Source organism: Quercus robur, chromosome 7 (genome assembly GCF_932294415.1).
Source record: "Quercus robur chromosome 7, dhQueRobu3.1, whole genome shotgun sequence".
Lineage (NCBI taxonomy): Eukaryota > Viridiplantae > Streptophyta > Magnoliopsida > Fagales > Fagaceae > Quercus > Quercus robur.
The window spans coordinates 1,401,409-1,419,632 of record NC_065540.1 but is presented as its reverse complement, the minus strand read 5'-3'; the positions used below and the strand labels follow the sequence as shown (position 1 = coordinate 1,419,632).

General features: G+C 41.2%; 1 protein-coding gene across 1 annotated transcript; it reads right to left on the bottom strand.

Annotated features, from left to right (window-relative positions):
- Positions 1 to 10,978: 10,978 nt before the first annotated feature.
- On the bottom strand, positions 10,979 to 17,731 carry LOC126691640 (cation/H(+) antiporter 20-like). The gene is made up of 4 exons (XM_050386683.1): positions 17,470 to 17,731; positions 16,174 to 17,187; positions 12,696 to 13,589; positions 10,979 to 12,588 (listed from the first exon to the last, which is right to left on the bottom strand). The coding sequence occupies exons 1-4, from the start codon at positions 17,647 to 17,649 to the stop codon at positions 12,217 to 12,219; spliced, it is 2,460 nt and encodes an 819-aa protein (XP_050242640.1). The 5' UTR covers positions 17,650 to 17,731; the 3' UTR covers positions 10,979 to 12,216.
- Positions 17,732 to 18,224: the final 493 nt, after the last annotated feature.

Below are 18,224 nucleotides of genomic sequence, written 5' to 3'. Positions count from 1 at the left end.
AAGTCTTCCAGGTTCTTCAAAAAATCCTTTACAACTTTAAGAAGTTCAGGAATCAACCCTCGTGTTCATTCTCGTAAGTTTTTTTTCTCTTTTAGGATCTTTTCTCCTCGGCCTTCTGTTCTTTGTTTTCTTTCCTTGAAAACTTCTTTCACTTCACCTTAGTTTGCTTAGATGGGTAGGTTCACTCACCTTGTAGACTCTCCCACCGGTATGGAGGGATTTAGGGCTAAGTATCACATTCCCCAGGGAGTTTCCCTAAGGTACTGTGCCTCGGACCAGTTGCTCACCCATAGGAATGAAGGGGAGGTTGTCATTCCTATGATCGTTTCATAGAAGGAGGAATGACGCTTCCCATGGGTAGGGTAACCAGAGATTACTTAATCGCCCTTAGGCTATGCCCCTACCAGTGTGCGCCAACCTTTTTAGGATTCTGGGTAGTGTAAACACTCTTAACTAGCACATGGGGCTAAACCTCACCTAGCACAACGTCATTTGGATGTACGAGTGCCACCAGCTCGCATACTTAGGGTATTATCTTAAGTCCAGATCCTCTGTCATCAGGCTTATCTCGTGCCTCCCTAAATCCAATAAGGGCATGAAGGATGACTTTTTAATAGTCTTGGGGGAATGACACAACGGTCTTCACTACTCAATTTAAGAGGGAGAGCTAGATGGGGTACCTTAGGTTTAGGTCTTTCCCATTTTTTTCTTAAACATGGGCATTAGCTTTGTAATTTCACCGTTTTCTTCTTTCTTTAGTATTTTGTTCACTCCTGACCATGGTTTTGCTTCTTGGATGTTTTTGCAAATAAAAGACACGTAACTCCCAAACTTAGCCTCGTTAATGTCACAGGTCTCAACAAGGTGCTGAATCTGAAGTATTCGTGAGTGAAGACAGGCAAATGCGAGGTATTCACCTCATCCTTGATTTTAAGCCCCTGTTAGATAATTTCCAAGACGTAGGCCACTCGATAATAACATGGGATCCTTGGCTAGCCTAGATAGACGTTTGAGTGACCAATTTTCTAGCCCGAGAAGATCTCCTTCTAGTTAAGCTGCCCCTTCACCATTCTCCTCGTGAGGTAGCGGCTCCAAGGGAAGAGACAGCCTCCTCGTGCCTGTCATTTGATACTGAGATAGACTAATTTCGTCTTGAAGGAGAAGGAGAGAAGCAAGAAGAGCCCGTGGTTCAGATATTAGACTCAGAGGGTGAGCCTGATAGGTCCTCTGTCGCTTGTTTTCCTAAACTTATAGTTGCCCGGGTGGACGACAGTTTCAAGAAGGAAGAAGAGATGGCCTTGAAATAGAGGAGAGGCCTAAAGGAGCTCCTCACGGGGAGGAATAAGGGCATCTTAGGGTCCCAACCTTTGCTTGCTCTCCCCCCCCCCCCCTTTCCTCCTCCTATAGTTGGCCTACTCTCTATCCCCAACTTGAAAAAGAAGAGGAAGGAGAAGGAGATAGCCGAGGAGGGAGAGGTGGTCCCCCGAAAGGAGCCTAAATAACAAAAAATGACCAAAGACAAAAGGCAGGTCTTCTCGGTTTAGAGTAAGGAGGCCGAGCACTCGGCCGACGAGCGCCATCCAACTTGGAATCCTCGATTGGAGTTGGACAGCGTGACGGTACCCTGGAGCTCCTTTATCAAAGAGTTCTAGAGAGGCCATGCCTCTTACGTGGCCAAGGCTCTGGAGCGTCCCCTCTTGCCGCCTAAAAACATGGATGTTTTGAAGTGCATGAGGCAACCAGACCTCTTCCTGTCCCTAAAGAAGGATCTAGCCCTAGTAAGTTCCTCAACATGCTTCAATAAGAGTGTTTTCCTTTCTTTTCTTCCTTTTTTTTAATTTTATTTTTTATTGTACTCCTCCATTGTTTATATGCAAGCTATCCAGGAGGTTTTCGTGGCCGAGGAATGGGTCAAGGATGTCAGGAATGAGGCTAGGGTTGAGGCCAACCTCCGTGCTGAGGCCAATAAGGCCTTGGGAGACGCCACACAGGAAAACCAAGAGCTCGTCATTATGCTGATTGCGGAGGAGAGGGCACGGAAAAGCATTGAGGCTGGTCTGAAAAATGCTCAGGACCAAACTGAGGATCAATGCAAAAGACTTTATCACACCGAAATAGAGCTGGCCACAAGGAAACCGCAGGTCCTGGAGCTAAAGGTAGAGCTTCAGAAGGCCAAGGAAGCTACAGAGGCCTTGGAGTAGGCATCCTACGACCGTGGGGTGCAAGAAACTGAGATTCGGCTGGCAGAGGTTTGCAGGGACTACTGTAGGGAAGTATTGGTAGAGGCGCTCAACCGGGTGGGAGTCCCTGCTGCCTCCAAGTGAAGGAATGCTGAGAACGTCTTCTTCCCCAAGGACATCCATGAATTTCCAATCATGCTCCCTCCTCCCGCTGCTCCTGTCCTACCCCCCTCTGAGCAACCCTCCACCACCTAGGCCTCTCTTCCTCCTTCTGAAGTCTTCAAAAGGTCTAGCAAGGCTAGTGACTAAGGCCAAGAGGCTGAAGCGGCCAATAGCAAGGGGGCTGGCTAGGATGGTCCTTGACCCAAGGACAAGGGCAAAGGTAAGGAGGTCAAGCCCCTGCCAAAGGCCAAGGGTACAGAGGCTACTCTCACGATCAAGGATGTCGTCTTTGAGGCCAAGGATGCTGAGTCCAAGTCCAAGCCAACTGATCCCAAAGATGACCCTCTCCGAGCCAAGGCGTAGTTTTAGGATCTTTTTCCTTTACTTTTCTCTTCTTTTGTACTTTTTTTTTTTTGTTAGTAGTTTGCCACTATTTTTAATGTACCCCGTTTCTTTTGTTTAATGAAAAGATATCAATTTTTGCTTTATGAATCTTTATTTTCTTTGCAATATTTATCTACGATTGGTGTAGTTATCATTTTGCCCTTTGATGAGACTTGAGATTGATAATGTTTTTAAGGGTGAATACCCAAACTTTAACAAAAGCTAACAGTAATGAATTGTTACTAATTCAAATGAATTAAACAATGAGAAAAATGGCTATATGCTGGTACCAAAAACTATGCAATCAACAAGGGGGGTCTAAGTTTTTAAAGAGAAATATAACACTTAGATAAATAATGAGAAGTATCACTTTACTCAGGACATGTGATTTGAGGAGCCAAGCACAACCAAGGTTCTTGTTTAATACTTAGGGAAATACTGGAGAGTGTTAATTTACCCAAGGCATGTGGTCTGAGGAGCCAGGCATGGCCAAAGTTCTGTTTAACATTTAAAAAAATTATTGAGAGTGTTAATTTACCCAAAGCATGTGGTCTGAGGAGTCAGGCATGACCAATGTTCTGTTTAATACTTAGAAAAATAATGGAGAGTGTTAATTTACCCAAGACATGTGGTCTGAGGAGCCAAGCATAGCAAAAATTCTATTTAACACTTAGAAAAATAACCAAGAATATTAGTTTACCTAAGGTATGTGGTCCGAGGAGTTAGGCATAACCAAGGTTTTGTTTAATATTCAAACAAGCAATAGACGCAACACATAATGTCATAAATGAAAACATGGCAAAACTGTCTTTCATTAATAATAGTATATTAGCAGGTTATTTACATTCCAAGGTCGTGGCACAACTTTTTTGTCTAAATCTTCTAGGAAGTATGCTCCTACACCTGCTACTGAGGTGATACGGTACGACCTTTCCCAATTGGGCCCTAACTTCCCCCATACTGGGTTTTTTGAAGTGCCCACCACCTTCCTCAAAACTAAGTCTCCTGGGTTCAACGGTCTTAACTTCACACCAAAGTCATACACTTGCTTGAGTTTTTGCTAGTAATACACTAATTGAACCATGATGTTTTCTCTCTGTTCCTCAACTAGGTCCAGGCTCTTTTCTAGTAGTATGTCATTGCTGTTTGGAGTGAATAAGTTAGTCCTCAGCGTTAGGAATCCAATCTTCAAAGAATTCATAGCCTCGGCCCTATAGGTCATTGAAAAGGGGGTCTCCCCTGTTGACCTGCGAGGAGTGGTTTGATATGTCCAGAGGACATGTGGAAGCTCATCCACCCATTTGCCCTTTGCATTATCCAACCTCTTCTTGAATTCGTTCACTATAACCTTATTAATAACCTCGAATTTCCCGTTCCCCTAGAGGTAAGCTGGGGTGGAGTACCTATCAGTGATACCCAATTCACCACAGTACCTTCTGAAAGCCTTGCTATTAAACTAAAGTCCGTTGTCTAAGATGAGGGTATGAGGAATCCCAAACCGAGTTACAATGTTCTTCCACACAAATCTCTTGGCATTCACTTCCCTAATGTTTTCCAGTGGCTCAACTTCAACCCATTTGGTGAAGTAATCAGTGCCGATCAGAAGCCATCTCTTGTTTCCTGGTGCCTCTGGGAAGAGTCCCACAATGTCTAAGTCCTACTAAGCAAAAGGCCAAGGACTAGATAGAGGATTAAGAAAACCCCCTAGTTGATGAATGTTGGGAGCAAATCTTTGACACTGGTCACAGTTCTTCACGTATTCTTGTGCTTCCCCTTGCATATTGGGCCACCAATATACCTACGTAAAGGCCCTGTGAGACAAGGATATACCTCCTGTATGGCTTCCACAAATTCCTTCGTGCAACTCTTCTAAGAGTGGTTCTACTGCTTCAAGATGGATGCATAGCAGATACGACCTATAAAAAGAGCGTTTGTACAACTTTTGGTCCTTGGACAGCCAAAATTACAGAGCCTTCCTTCACAACTTATTAGCCTTGCCCTTCTCCTCGGGTAAGATGTCATCTTTAAGGAATAAGACAATAGGATCCATCCAACTAGGTTCCATCCTCAGTTGATGAACCTGGACCTTCTTCCTCTCCATCTCGGTGGGGTTGCATGGGTCCTCGACCAGGATGACCTGAGGTAGACTCTATGCCGAGGAGGTTGCAAGAGTGGCAAGGGAATCAACATGTGTATTTCTACTTCTAGGGATTTGGTGTAAGGAAAAAGAGTTGAATCCTAATTGCAAGTGTCTAGCTTGGTTCAAGTATTCTTGCATTCTCACATCCCTGGCCTCCAATTCCCCCTTTACTTGGCCTACAACCAACATCAAATCTGAAAACATTTCCATTGCTCTTCCTTCCTTTTTTTGAACCATAGCCATCCCTTCTAGTAAAGCCTCGTACTCGGTTTCATTATTTATGGCCGAGAAGCCCAGACTTAAGGATTTCTCGATAATAATCCTTTCAGGAGATACCACAACTAGCCCCACTCCTGATTCCTTCTAGTTTGCCGTGCCATCAACATACACCTTCCAAGGTAGAGGTTCCCCAAGGAGATCATCCCAACTGATTTTCTATCCATGCTCGGCCTCTCACCGCTTTCTTCAAGCGAAGGTTCAGCGAACTTAGCTACTAAGTCGGTGGGGACCTACCCCTTTATAGCGATGTGAGGCATGTATTTGATATCGAAGGCTCCTAGGATCGTTGCCCATTTTGCAACCCTCCCTGTGTAATTAGCTTTTCGAAGTAGTGATCGGAGAGGGGATTGGGTTAGAACCATAACAATGTGAGCCTGGATGTAGTGTGGGAGCTTTCGCGTAGCGTGCACTACTGCCAAGATAGCCCTCTCCAATGGTAAGTAGCGAATTTCTGCCTCATATAAAGACTTGCTCACATAATAAACCAATCTCTGCACCCTATTCTCATCTCGCACCAGTACCAGACTCACTGCATGCGAGGCTACAATAATGTAAGTAAACAGAACCTCATCCTTCTCGGGCTTGGACATAATAAGTGGCTGAGAAAGATACTACTTCAATTGTTGGAAGGCAGAGGAACACTCCTCCGTCCATTCGAATTCCTTTCACTTATGCAACAGTTGGAAGAAAGCCTTACACTTGTCCACTGATCAAGAAATGAATTGATTCAAAGCGGCAGTCATTCCTGTCAACTTTTGGACATCTTTGGGATTCTTAGGAGGCTGTAGGTCGTGGATTTCTCTAATCTGATTTGGGTTGACTTCAATTCCGCGGTGGGTAACCATATGACCTAGAAACTTGCCCGAGCCCACTCCAAGAGAACACTTAGCGGCACTGAGGCGTAATTTGTGTCTCCTTAGTATTTCGAAAATAGCTCCGAGATCATTTATGTGCTTGGACTCCACCTTACTTTTTACCACCATATCGTCTATATTGACCTCAATGTTCTTGCTCAGTTGTGGTTCAAACATCCTAGTTATCATTCTCTGATAAGTAGGCCTCGCATTCTTCAGCCTAAAGGGTATCACTTTGTAATGATAATTCCCTGTGGGTGTGACGAAAAAAATCTTCTCCTAATCACCCCGAGCCAAGGGTATCTGATGGTATCCCTGGAAAGCATCCAAGAAGCTCATTGAGGATGGCCTGCGCATCCACCGGCTGATCTATCTAAGGTAAGGGGAAATGATCCTTTAGGCAAGCCTTATTTAAGTCTATGAAGTCTACACATACCCATTATTTTCCATTTTTCTTCTTCACCACCACTGTGTTAGCCAATCACTCGAGGTAAAACACTTCCTTTATGGCCCCAGCTCGCTTAAGTTTGAGCACTTCTTCCTTGACAACATCAAAATGTTCTTTGGATGAGCGTTGAGGTGGTTGTTTTTTGGGGTAGACAGATGGATTGACATTTAAATGGTGATAAATGAAGTCCGGATCCATCCCGGGGGTCTCGTAAGCACTCCATGCAAAAACATCGATATTTTTTCTGAGAAAACCTATCAGCTCTTCTTTCTCCCGAGGAGGCAACTGAGCTTCGAACTGGAAGAATTTCTCCTCGTCATTGCCAATAACAATTTTATCCAGTTGCTCACACTTAGCCCCTTCTACCGCTACCCCTGGAGACAACTCCGGCACCCTTGATTACTATAAGTCCCTCGCTGCGGAGGTCGAGAACTCACCCCCAGTCTGATGTCAAATTGCGGCCACCATGCATTGCCTAGCCATGGATTGGCTTCCCACCAGTTTCTCGACTCGTCCCCCGGATATTTCACCTTTAGGTGCAGGGTGGAAGGTACAGGCCCCATGGCGTGAAACCAAGGCCCTGCCATAATGGTAGTGTAGGGGGAATAGGCATCTATCATGATGAAGTTCACTTCCACATCCACAATCCCTGTTTGAACGAGCAGTCAAATTTAGCCTTTTGGAAAGACAACCTTATCATCAAACCCTATTAGAAGGGAATCGTAGTGTGTCAGGTCCTCGGACCTCAACTTCAGTCCTTTAAATAGGTCAAGGTACATGATCTCTACACCGTTGCCTTAGTCTACCATCACCTTTTTCACAACGTACCCTCATATCCTGAGGGTAACTACTAGGGCATCATTGTGTGGCTGCAAAGTCCCCACTTTGTCTTCGTCGGAAAAGCTCAATGTTGGTTGGATCTCCACTCTACTCCTCTTCGAATCAGGGGATGAGCCATCTGCAGGTGGCCGAGCCACATACATCACTCGGGATGGTTGAGAACCAGTCCTTCCCGGGCCAGCTAGGATGACGCTGATTGTACCTAAAGGCAGCCTTGTGGAAGCGTCCTTTTGAGCCCCTAACCTTGTTTGACCGCCCTATTTGTTGGGCTAATACAGGAATTGCTTCAACTTTCCTGCCTTAACTAATTGCTCCAATTGGCTCCACAAAGTCCTGCAATCCTTGGTAGTGTGCTCCCGTTCCTAGTGCTACTGGCAATGAAGAATTTAGTTGCGCTTCGTGGGGTCTCCCCCCATCCTATTTGGCCATTGAAAATATGGCTCGTTGTTGATTTTTTCCAAGATTTGGTGTACCGACTCTCGGAGCACAGTACTGACTACCTGAGGAGTAGTTAATCTAGAGTGTCCCGCAAAGTCTCTCCGAGGTTGGCTATTATTGTACCTCTCCGACCTGAGATCCCTTCTGTCCTGAGGGACCACCTTAGCCTTCCCTTTTCCCTGTTGTTGGTCCTCCTCGAACCGCTTATATTCATCAATGCGATCCATGAGCCTACGCACACTCTTAACTAGTTTCCTAGTCAATGACTTTCTTAGATCATGCTCGGCTAGCAAGCTAAGCTTGAAGGTTCTTATAGCCATGTCATTAAAGTCCCTATCTATCTCATTGAACATCTCCCAATACCTGTTGGAGTACGTTTTCAAGGTCTCCCCCTCCCGCATTGCCATCAATAGCAAAGAGTCCAAAGGCTAAGGAACCCTACTATAGGTCACAAAATAGGACCCAAACGCTCAAATAAGCCCTTTAAAGGAGTCAATAGAGCCTTCCTTCAGGCCGTCAAACCACCTCATCGCCACAAGCCCCAAGCTAGATGGAAAAACCTTGCACATCAGGGTCTTGCTCTTGGAGTGCACATCCATTCTTTCGTTGAAGTGGCTTACATGTTCCACTAGGTCCGTCCTTCCATTGTATAAGGTGAAAGTTGGTTGAGTAAAACATCAGGGAAGTTTTCCCCTTTCGATTCTACGTGTAAATGGTGAATTGGAGATCTGGTTAAGGGTCTTGCTCATAGCGTCATTGCCTAGACATTTGTGTGGTGGACTCTTACTCCTCCGCTCGTAGTAACGGTCTTTGTCACATGAAAAAGACTCACTGGGAGGAGTCCTAGACCTAGGCCTGTAGCTACCATCCTCCTTGTTCTCAAAGGAAGGGTCAAAATCTAAGGGAGTCCTTCTTCATCACTTGTGGCGCTGCCTCCTGCGAAGACGGTCAATCTCCAACTGCAAACTTCTAGTATTCTCCTAGTCGGAGATGTGACTTCTCCCTTTGGACTGGCTCCTACTAGTACGCGTGATGTGCGCACTAACCTCATAGTCCCTCTTTTGCTCAACGTTGAGGAACCTATCCTAACGTTGGGAGCCGATAGACTCCTCCTGGTCCTACCTTGATCCTGCTATGGTTGGACGTCGAACTCACTGAAGCTCAAGCTATTCCCACAAATGGCACCAATTGTAAGAGCGGGCTTTAGCTCTTAAGTCTAAAAGATGAATGAACTAAGGCCCAAAGAGCCTAGTACAATAAATTTGTAGAGAGTGAGATGAAAAGCTAGGCTTCCCATGAAGTGGACGACACCCTTAATGGGCTAAAGAGGGTAAGAGAACAAGGAAAAGCAATAAATAGACAAATGTGACACACAGAAATTCTTCCTCGGCAATGTCCGAGGAGAGTTGTTTTTGAATTTATTTTTCTTAGCTTTGATTACAATCACTTTTCTTAATACTACAGTGTTTTTACTACATATTTTTGTCTCCCCTTGCCTTTGGAGGGTCTCTCACATTATATAGCTCCCTTCAGGCGATCTTAGCCTTTCGTTTGTTGATTGTCCAGTACACCACTTGAGTGCTTGTCCCATCAGACACCTTTCCAAGCCCCCTGTGAGTTGCGGCGGCCAAGGCAGTACTGTTCAGGAGTCTTCTCCACATAAATGCAACCAGGAAGTTTGGTGGGATGCATTAAATGTGGGGGCAACTACCGACCCTTCAGTCATGTCAGGGCCAACCCCTCTCCGAAACTTTCTCTCAGCAGTAGGACCTCCTCTGGCAATGTGCCACTGATGTGGCCTTATTGTCCGAGCGTGTGGCCTCCTCGGCTTGGCAATGGACTCCTCGGCCATGGATATAACATGTGGCACAAGTGCCTTATTTAAAATCTTGTACCCCACACCTATAATTACCCAAAAAGAAAATTTTGAGGTATATATTTGATTGTTATTGTAGGGCATATTGGTTGAGGTATTCAATGGTTCGAATCTATTCTTTTTTCATCCAATAAAAAATAATTCATCCCCAAAATTTTTTTTTTTTTTGAAGTATGTATTTGATTGTCTAATATGTAGGTTATTTGGATTTTTTTAAAATAAAATTTATAAACGGCCTCTTATTTACAAATATTTTTGTTAATTATTGCAAAATTAATCAAATATATAATTTTATTGAGAAGTAATAATTAAATGAGTGATTATTAAGTAATTTATGTATTATCAATTTCTATATTAATGGTCAGCAAGTAGAGTGCTAAAAAAGACTTGCATCGAGGGTAGTGATGGCAAAATACTCATCCTTGTCAACATAGTTCCTTTCTTGGAAATATTTTAGTGAAAAACAAGTTTTAATTTAACAAATAAAATCCCAAATAATAAGCAGGAATAGACAATAAAGAAGAGTTTAGGAACAATCTTACAATGCTATGGAATCATGCAAAGAGCATTATTCTTAAAAGTTGATTCATGTCATTCGTAATAAACCTCTATGCAACTAGTTTTCTTAGTCAAATTGTCCCCCAAGATCATACTATAGACCTTTGTAATGGACACACTTCCACTTCCGGAGGTTCAACCTTTCAATGCCTTTCCTTAGTCACAATTGAGCCAAACCCCAATTGCCGAGAGCAATTTTAAGGGTGAGAAGATAACACTTTTAGCGAAGGTGGAGAGGGGGAGCTCGATCGTTCTATTTGAGATAGAGAGAGCATGATAAGTGTTCAGATGGTACATTAAATAAGCCATTGGTAACAATAAATAAGTTAGCTTAAAACAAGCAAACTAATATCCAATGGGTTGATCCAACAGTCACTGATGGCTCATTAATGTTCAATGTGAATGAAAGCAAAATTAATCTCAACCTCACAAGCACGAGACAAGGTTGAGCAAAGAGCATGATATGGATAAAGCCCAAGTCTGCTTTAGCTAGGCCACCATGTTAAGGCGTTACCAGAGGTGAACAATAGAGAAAGTATTTGGAATACACACCTACACCAACACTTTTTAATGGCAGCCATGATGAGAACAATGCATCTGACAACTGGAAAAAAGAAACAAATAACTTTGGACAAGAACGAAACTAAAGCTTTTCTGAGTTGTAGAAACCTTCAAGGATAGTTGAACATAGGTGAACGAGCTTCTTTTTCTTATCAGATTCAATTTTGGATTTCAAATACTTGATTTAATTGGAATAGCTCATCAATTCTTTTTTTTTTTTGACAGTAAGAGATAGAATTTTATTGAAACAATAGTATTGTGTTACATCACATCATTTGGACGTGGCTAGGCATGTATAGCCAATCCAATCAAAATACCCAGCATGGGCATGTGTGTACAACCATACTTTTTGCTACCCCACTTTGTTTTCCTCTATTGACATAGTCTCCGGTATTCCTGCAATAGAGACAACGCTCCTTGCAAAATGTCCGAAGGTTGAGATTGTTTTTTGTCAAACAGGTACCTGTTGCGTGCATTCCAGATAGACCAAGATACTGTAGCCCATACCTCCAATTCTTTTGTCGTAAGGACCACCATCAGTTCTCTCACCAGGATATAGAAGTCCTCCACTTCAGAGCTACGTTTCTGCAACTTACCCTTTACCAGCGCCCATACAGTCCTAGCCAATGGACAGCCCCATAGAGCGTGAGCCACGGTTTCGTCATGTTGCTGGCATATTGCACAAGCCGGGTTCAATGGTACTTTCCTTCGACATAAGTTTGTGCGAGTAGGGAGTATATTTAACTGCCATATACGGTTCCACAGTCTTCTGTCCTGGGCCAAAGAGTGCTCATAACTATTACATCCTTTAAAATGTTCTCATCAACTATGTTGGCCAATAGTTTTAATCTGTGTAACCTTGTTGCCATGTCAACTTAAGTTCTGATGCAGGACGTGTAGGAGAATATAGATAAAAGGGTAACAAAGACTTAAACAGAACATATTCTAAGCTTCACAACCTAGAATTTGCCTAGAAACCTTAGGCACCACACCACCAAACAAAAGAAGAGCAAATTACCAGCTCATAAAATTCATATTCAAAATACAATCTTTCACCATTACAACAGTGCTAGTTTTATAGGGTACAGGGATTTCATCAATAGGGGGGAAGTTGCCGCACATCAAGCTGCAAGATTGCCACACAACAAGCTTGCTTTGAAAAACAAGTCAACAGTTTCAGCTAAGCATGCATTTACCATCCGCGCATGCTTCCAAATTAAAATAAATGCTCTTTTGACTTTGGTGCTCCTTCCATCAAGTTCACTTTCTCAATTCTTGCCCCAAATGTGCCAGATTCTAATTCCTGTATTTTCCCTTCCATTTGGAGTCCGAATCAGTTCACGCAGGATTGGAATTTGTTTACAAAGAACTTCATTCAGGTGTCCTTATTCTTTCAAATCACACAGAACCATGAGCATATTTTTTTAAAAAAAATTATTTTTTATTTATTTTATTTATAACAAGAACTACATTTAGAGCATCCGTATTCTTTTTGATCACACAGACGGTTCATTATTTGTGATTGAAGCATCAATTGTTGTTACATGTTTGTCCTGGACCATCCTTGAAGTAGCAGTCTCATCTGCATATTGTTTATCCTGTTGTATGACCAGGACTGAGGGCACTATGCCACAGTCCGATGAAGCTAAAATGTTTCCAATGAGCCCCAACTCTGCATGCTCGATCTGATTCTCTGGCAACTCTGCCCCCATGCTTGATGAGAATTGTCCCTTTCCCACAATAACCAACTCATACTCCCTACTCTGGCCTAATTTTAACACCTCTTCTGTGATGTTGTCCACAACCTTTTCTTCGTACTTGACTGATTGATTACACCTCCATATGGCCATTGTAGTCTCATCTATCTCCTGGTCCAAGCATTGGAAAAAAAAAAACTTTAAGTTTGCTACACTGGAGCCCTCAATAAAGTTAAGAAAACTTTAAAATTAAGATATCACAAGGAACAAAAGGTCACCTTCTCTCTCTCATCGTTTATTGGAACAGTTGAGCTGCTATGACTCTGCTTCATACTCTCATCCTTAGCTTTTTCCAGAAACCTCAGAATGGTTAGACTAACTGCTGGATGTTCTGTCATCCTTCCTCCCAACTCTAGAGCCTCGCGATCATCAGATCCGCCAAAGAACAAAATGCAAACTCTTCTCAGTGTTGGGGAACTGTGTTCTGCCTCCTGCTTTAACCCACCACCGAATCCACGGTCCACAAACACTGCCACTGAGCATGGTGCCCTCTTAAGCACACTCTGATTGACCATTCTCCAGCCATTGTTTACATTCCCCATAGCCTCTTCACCCTCTCCTCTCCAATGTTTGTGGAACGGCAATATGATCATCGCCACCCTTTTTTCTTGTGCTATGTGGCAAATGTCCTCTTGCATCGTGGACAATGCCGAGATGGCTATTGAGTGACGAATATTGACACGGTTGACTTGGCCGTAGGCCTCAAAGGCGGCAGCAATTTGGTCTGGTGTTGCACTTGCACCTCTGCAGAAGCGGTTTATGAAGGGAAAACCATTCTTTCTAGCACGTTGAACCATCATGATGGAGGATGAGCGATCAGTCAGTTCAACAAGGTGCATGACATAGAGTTTGAGTGGGGATCTTTTGGGGTTACGAATTGACTCCACGAGATTGATGAATGAGGGAACATTCTCAGGTCCATGGACACAAGCAAGGACTCGAAGCTCATCTTGTGTGTTCTCTGTGAGAGGCAATTGTCGCTGGAGTCGGCGATTAGTTTGAGAATAAATTCCACGCAAGGGTTTGTATATTGCCATGACTGTTGGAGTTGTCACGAATGTGGTAAATAGTGCCATGAGGACTAATATAGCAAAAATCTCGTCATTTAGAACCTGTGGAGCAATTATAAGATTTAACACACCAATAGTATGTTATTGGCAAAAAAAAAAAAAAAAAAAAAAAAAAAGAAAATCATTATAAGGACAGTGGTTTATGAATCCTGCAATCATCAATTGATAAGGTTTTGTACTTGAATAGTTCTTGATAGATAGTTTTTTTTTTTTTGGTTAAAAAAATTATAATTATTGTTATTACATATAGGCATCCATTTCTGCCTATCCATCTGGTGTGTGGTCTCGGTTTAAGTTGAACCTAGCTACCTATTTGTTATAGTAGTCACCGGTCTTCTTTGTATAATCAAACCATTTTAGCAGAGATATTTGCCACTTGGGACAAAAGCAGGGGATATGAAAAACAGAATTCAAATTTTCAACATGCTATTGCTATATACTTCTTTTTGATAAACATATTCTATACTTCTACGCTTACGGAAAAAATTACATTTATATGGCAAAGTTACACAGAAAAAAATAAAAATAAAAAATCGATAATTATAAAACATGATACTGAAGTATGAAGAGTACATTAATTGAATTGGGAGATTGTTAGTAATATTTTTCTTCCATTCCTAATTATCGATGTATTAAAAAAAAATCTCCCAAATTTTTTAGGAGGCAGAGAGAATGCTATCTATCTTGGAGGGAAGAGAAAACACATCATATTATGAATATATTCTATGAATATGGAGGGAATCTTTTGGGGAGTGGGGAGGATACAATCCATCTTGGAGGGAAGAGGAAGTGACAACATATGAATATATGATGAATATATGAATATGAAAATGGAGGAAATCTCAACAAATAAAAGCCCTTTTTTTTGGAATAATGGCAAGGAGCGCCACTGAGAAAGAACATACGATGAGTTTTTAAAAAATTCATGAGATTCACCATTATGGATGAATTAGACATATTATCATATTAAAACCTGTGGTTCAAAGCATAATATGCATAACACTCAAAAGACCAGTATACTTGTATAGTGTCAAATTACCCTAAAAGAAACTGACCGTGACCCATATAATTATTTTTTTTTATTAGACTTTCAGAACAATCACCATTCCGTGATTCTCCATTGACTACTTCCAGTGATAAACAAAGAAATTGAGGTGACATATAAAAAAACAAGTTGCCCACTATAGAGAGTCATCAAGTTCCGGTAATAATTGGTAGTGTGATTAACTAATAAATTGTTAAAAACTGATATGGTGGCTATGAAATTATACAAGGACGGACAAGTCAGTCATCCAATTATGGTCATGGGCACCACTGTAGGGGTGTGGCTTGATGGTACACATGGTATTTATCCATCGTCATCATGTGGCGTTGAGTCGATGAGTTTACACTGAAGACATCCTTTGTCATTTAGCAAAAAAAAAAAAATGGTCGTGGGCATTGCCTCAAGGAATATTCTCATCTTGCTCTTCTTTTATCTGGTAAAAAATAACTCATCCAAAAATAAAAATAAAAGTTTGAGGTATATATTTTTTTGGACTTTATAAAAGGTCCCCTGTTTACAGATATTTTTAAGTGTATGAGAATCTGATCTCTATGTTAATTATTGTAAAGTTAATTACATTATAGAAAAAAAATTGTGTATAAGGTACATCTCCAACTCTTTTAATAATGAGACAGTTGTTACATTTGTATATATTTATTCAATATTTAAAAATGGAGTTGAACACTTTGTATATCTTCATATGCAAAATTAATAATATAAATTGTATTTCTCGTTTTTTTTACTATTTAATATGACAATGAACAATTTCATGATTGACTAGCTATCTGTGAGTATATTCGTTGAGTGACCCCCATTGAACAATTTGGTTCAAGTGGTATCGAATCCTTGTACCAAAAGTGGCCTCGTAAATTAACTTTTAGATGATAGTGGCAGGCAAAATTTGTGCTAGATCTTAATGTATATATTGTTGTATATCAATTTTAATACAATTAACGAGAACTTTATGACTCTTGAGCAAAAAAGAGAACTTCATAACTCGCTGTGTCATTAGCTGATTCTCCTTGCAATGGGGAGAACCTGGATTAGTTTTCTTCATTCCCCCAGGTGTACTTTACAATTAGTACAAAAACTCATGAATTATTTATAAAAATATTGATAGGCAAGAAAACCACCTCAAAGTTTTTCCTCATTTACTTTGTTTTCTTAAGTTGAATCATTCACTTTCCAAAATTTGTTTAGCCCAAACACAATGATATATATATATATATATATATATATATATATATATGTGTGTGTGTGTGTGTTAAACTAGGTCATTGAATTAAAAAATAGAGGATTGTGTGCAGACTTTAAGCACTAATTAGTTGTTGTAACTTATATGTTTATATAAGATTAGTTGTACCCTATATGTTTATATAAGAATATAAGATGTGTGAATATATACATATAAGCAAAAACTTGTTGCACATTATGTTAATGCACGCAAAAAAAAAAAAAAAAAAAAAAAAACTGAAATCGTGACATGATTTTAGTTGCTTTATAGCGTATGTGTAAAGATGTATGCATTAACGTGTATAATAAACATGACTTAATATAAATATAGATATATACTTGACTAACCTTTTTTTCCTTGCCAATGTTGAGAACAATAAGCTCCACCAAGCCCTTAGTATTCATGAGCACACCTAGCGCCAAGGAATCCCTGACAGGAATCATGCAGAGCATGGCCACCAGAAATGTTCCTAAAATCTTTCCCGCACAAGCTGTGGATATCACAAGCACCAAAAGCCCCCAAGCCTCAGCCCCATATATTTTAGCCACATCTGTCTTCAACCCACTGGAAGCAAAGTAAAGTGGAAGAAGCAAACCCGACACAAAATCCTCAATCCTCTTTATCACTCTCCCAGCAAAATCACCACCTTTTGGAATCGTTAATCCAAAAACAAATGCACCAAAAATTGCATGTATACCAATAAGGTCAGTCATAAACCCAGACACCATAACCCCAACTAAGGTCAAACATATATAGGCTTCGTTAACAAAATCATGCTCCGAGGAACACTTTCTCGCGACCCAGTTCATGATTGGTCGGATTAGAAACAACATGAAAGCAACAAAGGCAAGACTGGAGATGAGAATCCAAATGAATACTAAGGGACTCTTGTGTCCACTTCCAGATATTGCCACAGTTGGGGCAAGTAAAATCCATGCAGCTACGTCGTTGAAGGCTGCAGCAGCCATGGCAGTTTCGCCTACTTGAGTTGTTAAGAGTTTGAGTTCTGCCAATATGCGGGCTAGGACTGGGAAGGCTGTGATGGAGAGAGCTACACCCATGAACATAAGGAGTTGGCCGTAACCGACTATGTCTTCGCCGTGGATGGCTTTGCGGAGGAGGAATGTGATTCCGGCTCCAAAGAGGAATGGGAGGGAAATTCCGGCAAGTGCTATTGTGAAAGCTCGCTTGCCACTGCGGCGAATGGAGCTTAAATCGAGTTCAAGACCCACAAGGAAGAGAAAGAAGAGGAGGCCAATACTTGCTACCGATTCCAGTATTGGAGTGCTCCATGAAGGGAAAACTAGGTGGACGAATTGCTTGTTGCGTCCTAGTGCGGAGGGTCCAAGCAAAATTCCCCCCTGAAACCAATAGCAAACTCATTAGAAATGAACTCTGAAAAATTAAAAAGTTTATAAACGCACATTTTTGCACACACTTTGTCACAGTTAGTACACATGTCAAGTAAAAATAACCAAATTATAATTTTTACAAGTACCAATAGTGGCTTTCATGTGTAATTGATGTAATACGATATGCAAGTTGTGTCAAAATGTAAAACAAAATTTGTATCTATAGAAGAACTCTGGAAAAATTGTAACATGCATGAAATGGAAAAATGAAATCTTAATTTGAAAACATACTATGATTTCGGCAATGACTTTGGGTTGGCGGAGAGGTTTGAGGAGAAAGGAAAGGAAGCGACTGACAAAGAGGACTAAGGTGGTTTGGACTATTAACAACGGGAAGGCATAGTTTAAAGGATTATCACCTTGCCAAACTCCGTCCGAAGAAGTTTTAATGGTGGTTGAGTTTGAATGCATGGTTGCTAAATGAAACAATTAGATACTTGTTGAAGGGGGGCTCTTGTCAACAATTTTGGTGAAGACAAGTGTGAGATGTCTAGGGTTTTATAGAAGATTGGAGGAGGTATTAAGTGGATATGAATTTATATGGGGGAGAAATGGAATCATGAAGACACATAGTTGGTGGACCATTAGATGTATGATATATATAACACGATAGTTTGTCATTTATATGGGCATTGATCTTCTGAGTGGGATGCAATAGGCACTCATGAGTTTAAACCATTATGGATGGATAAAACATGATCTTTTTGAGGAAAAAAAAAAAAAAAAAACACCTGTGGTGCAAAGCATAATATAGTGTCAAATTACCCTAAGAAGAAACTGACATGACTAACCCATGTACTATTTTACTACTTCTAGTGATAAACGATGAAATTGTTGTGAAATTAAAATAAAATAAAATAAAAGTTGCCCACTAGAGAGTGAAGTACCAGAAATTGGTAGTGATTAACTAATAAATTGTTAAAAACTGATATGGTGGCTATTGAAATTATCCAAGGACGTAAAAGTCAGGCATCCAATTATGGCCG

What these genes read in the sequence shown, in the direction of transcription:
- LOC126691640 (XM_050386683.1), bottom strand. Translation starts at nt 17,649, where the DNA reads ATGCATTCAAACTCAACCACCATTAAAACTTCTTCGGACGGAGTTTGG. An exon ending in ACATTGGCAAGGAAAAAAAG is followed by an intron (nt 13,590 to 16,173) that starts GTTAGTCAAGTA and finishes ATTGCTCCACAG; the next exon opens with GTTCTAAATGACGAGATTTT. An exon ending in TAAACGATGAGAGAGAGAAG is followed by an intron (nt 12,589 to 12,695) that starts GTGACCTTTTGT and finishes TGCTTGGACCAG; the next exon opens with GAGATAGATGAGACTACAAT.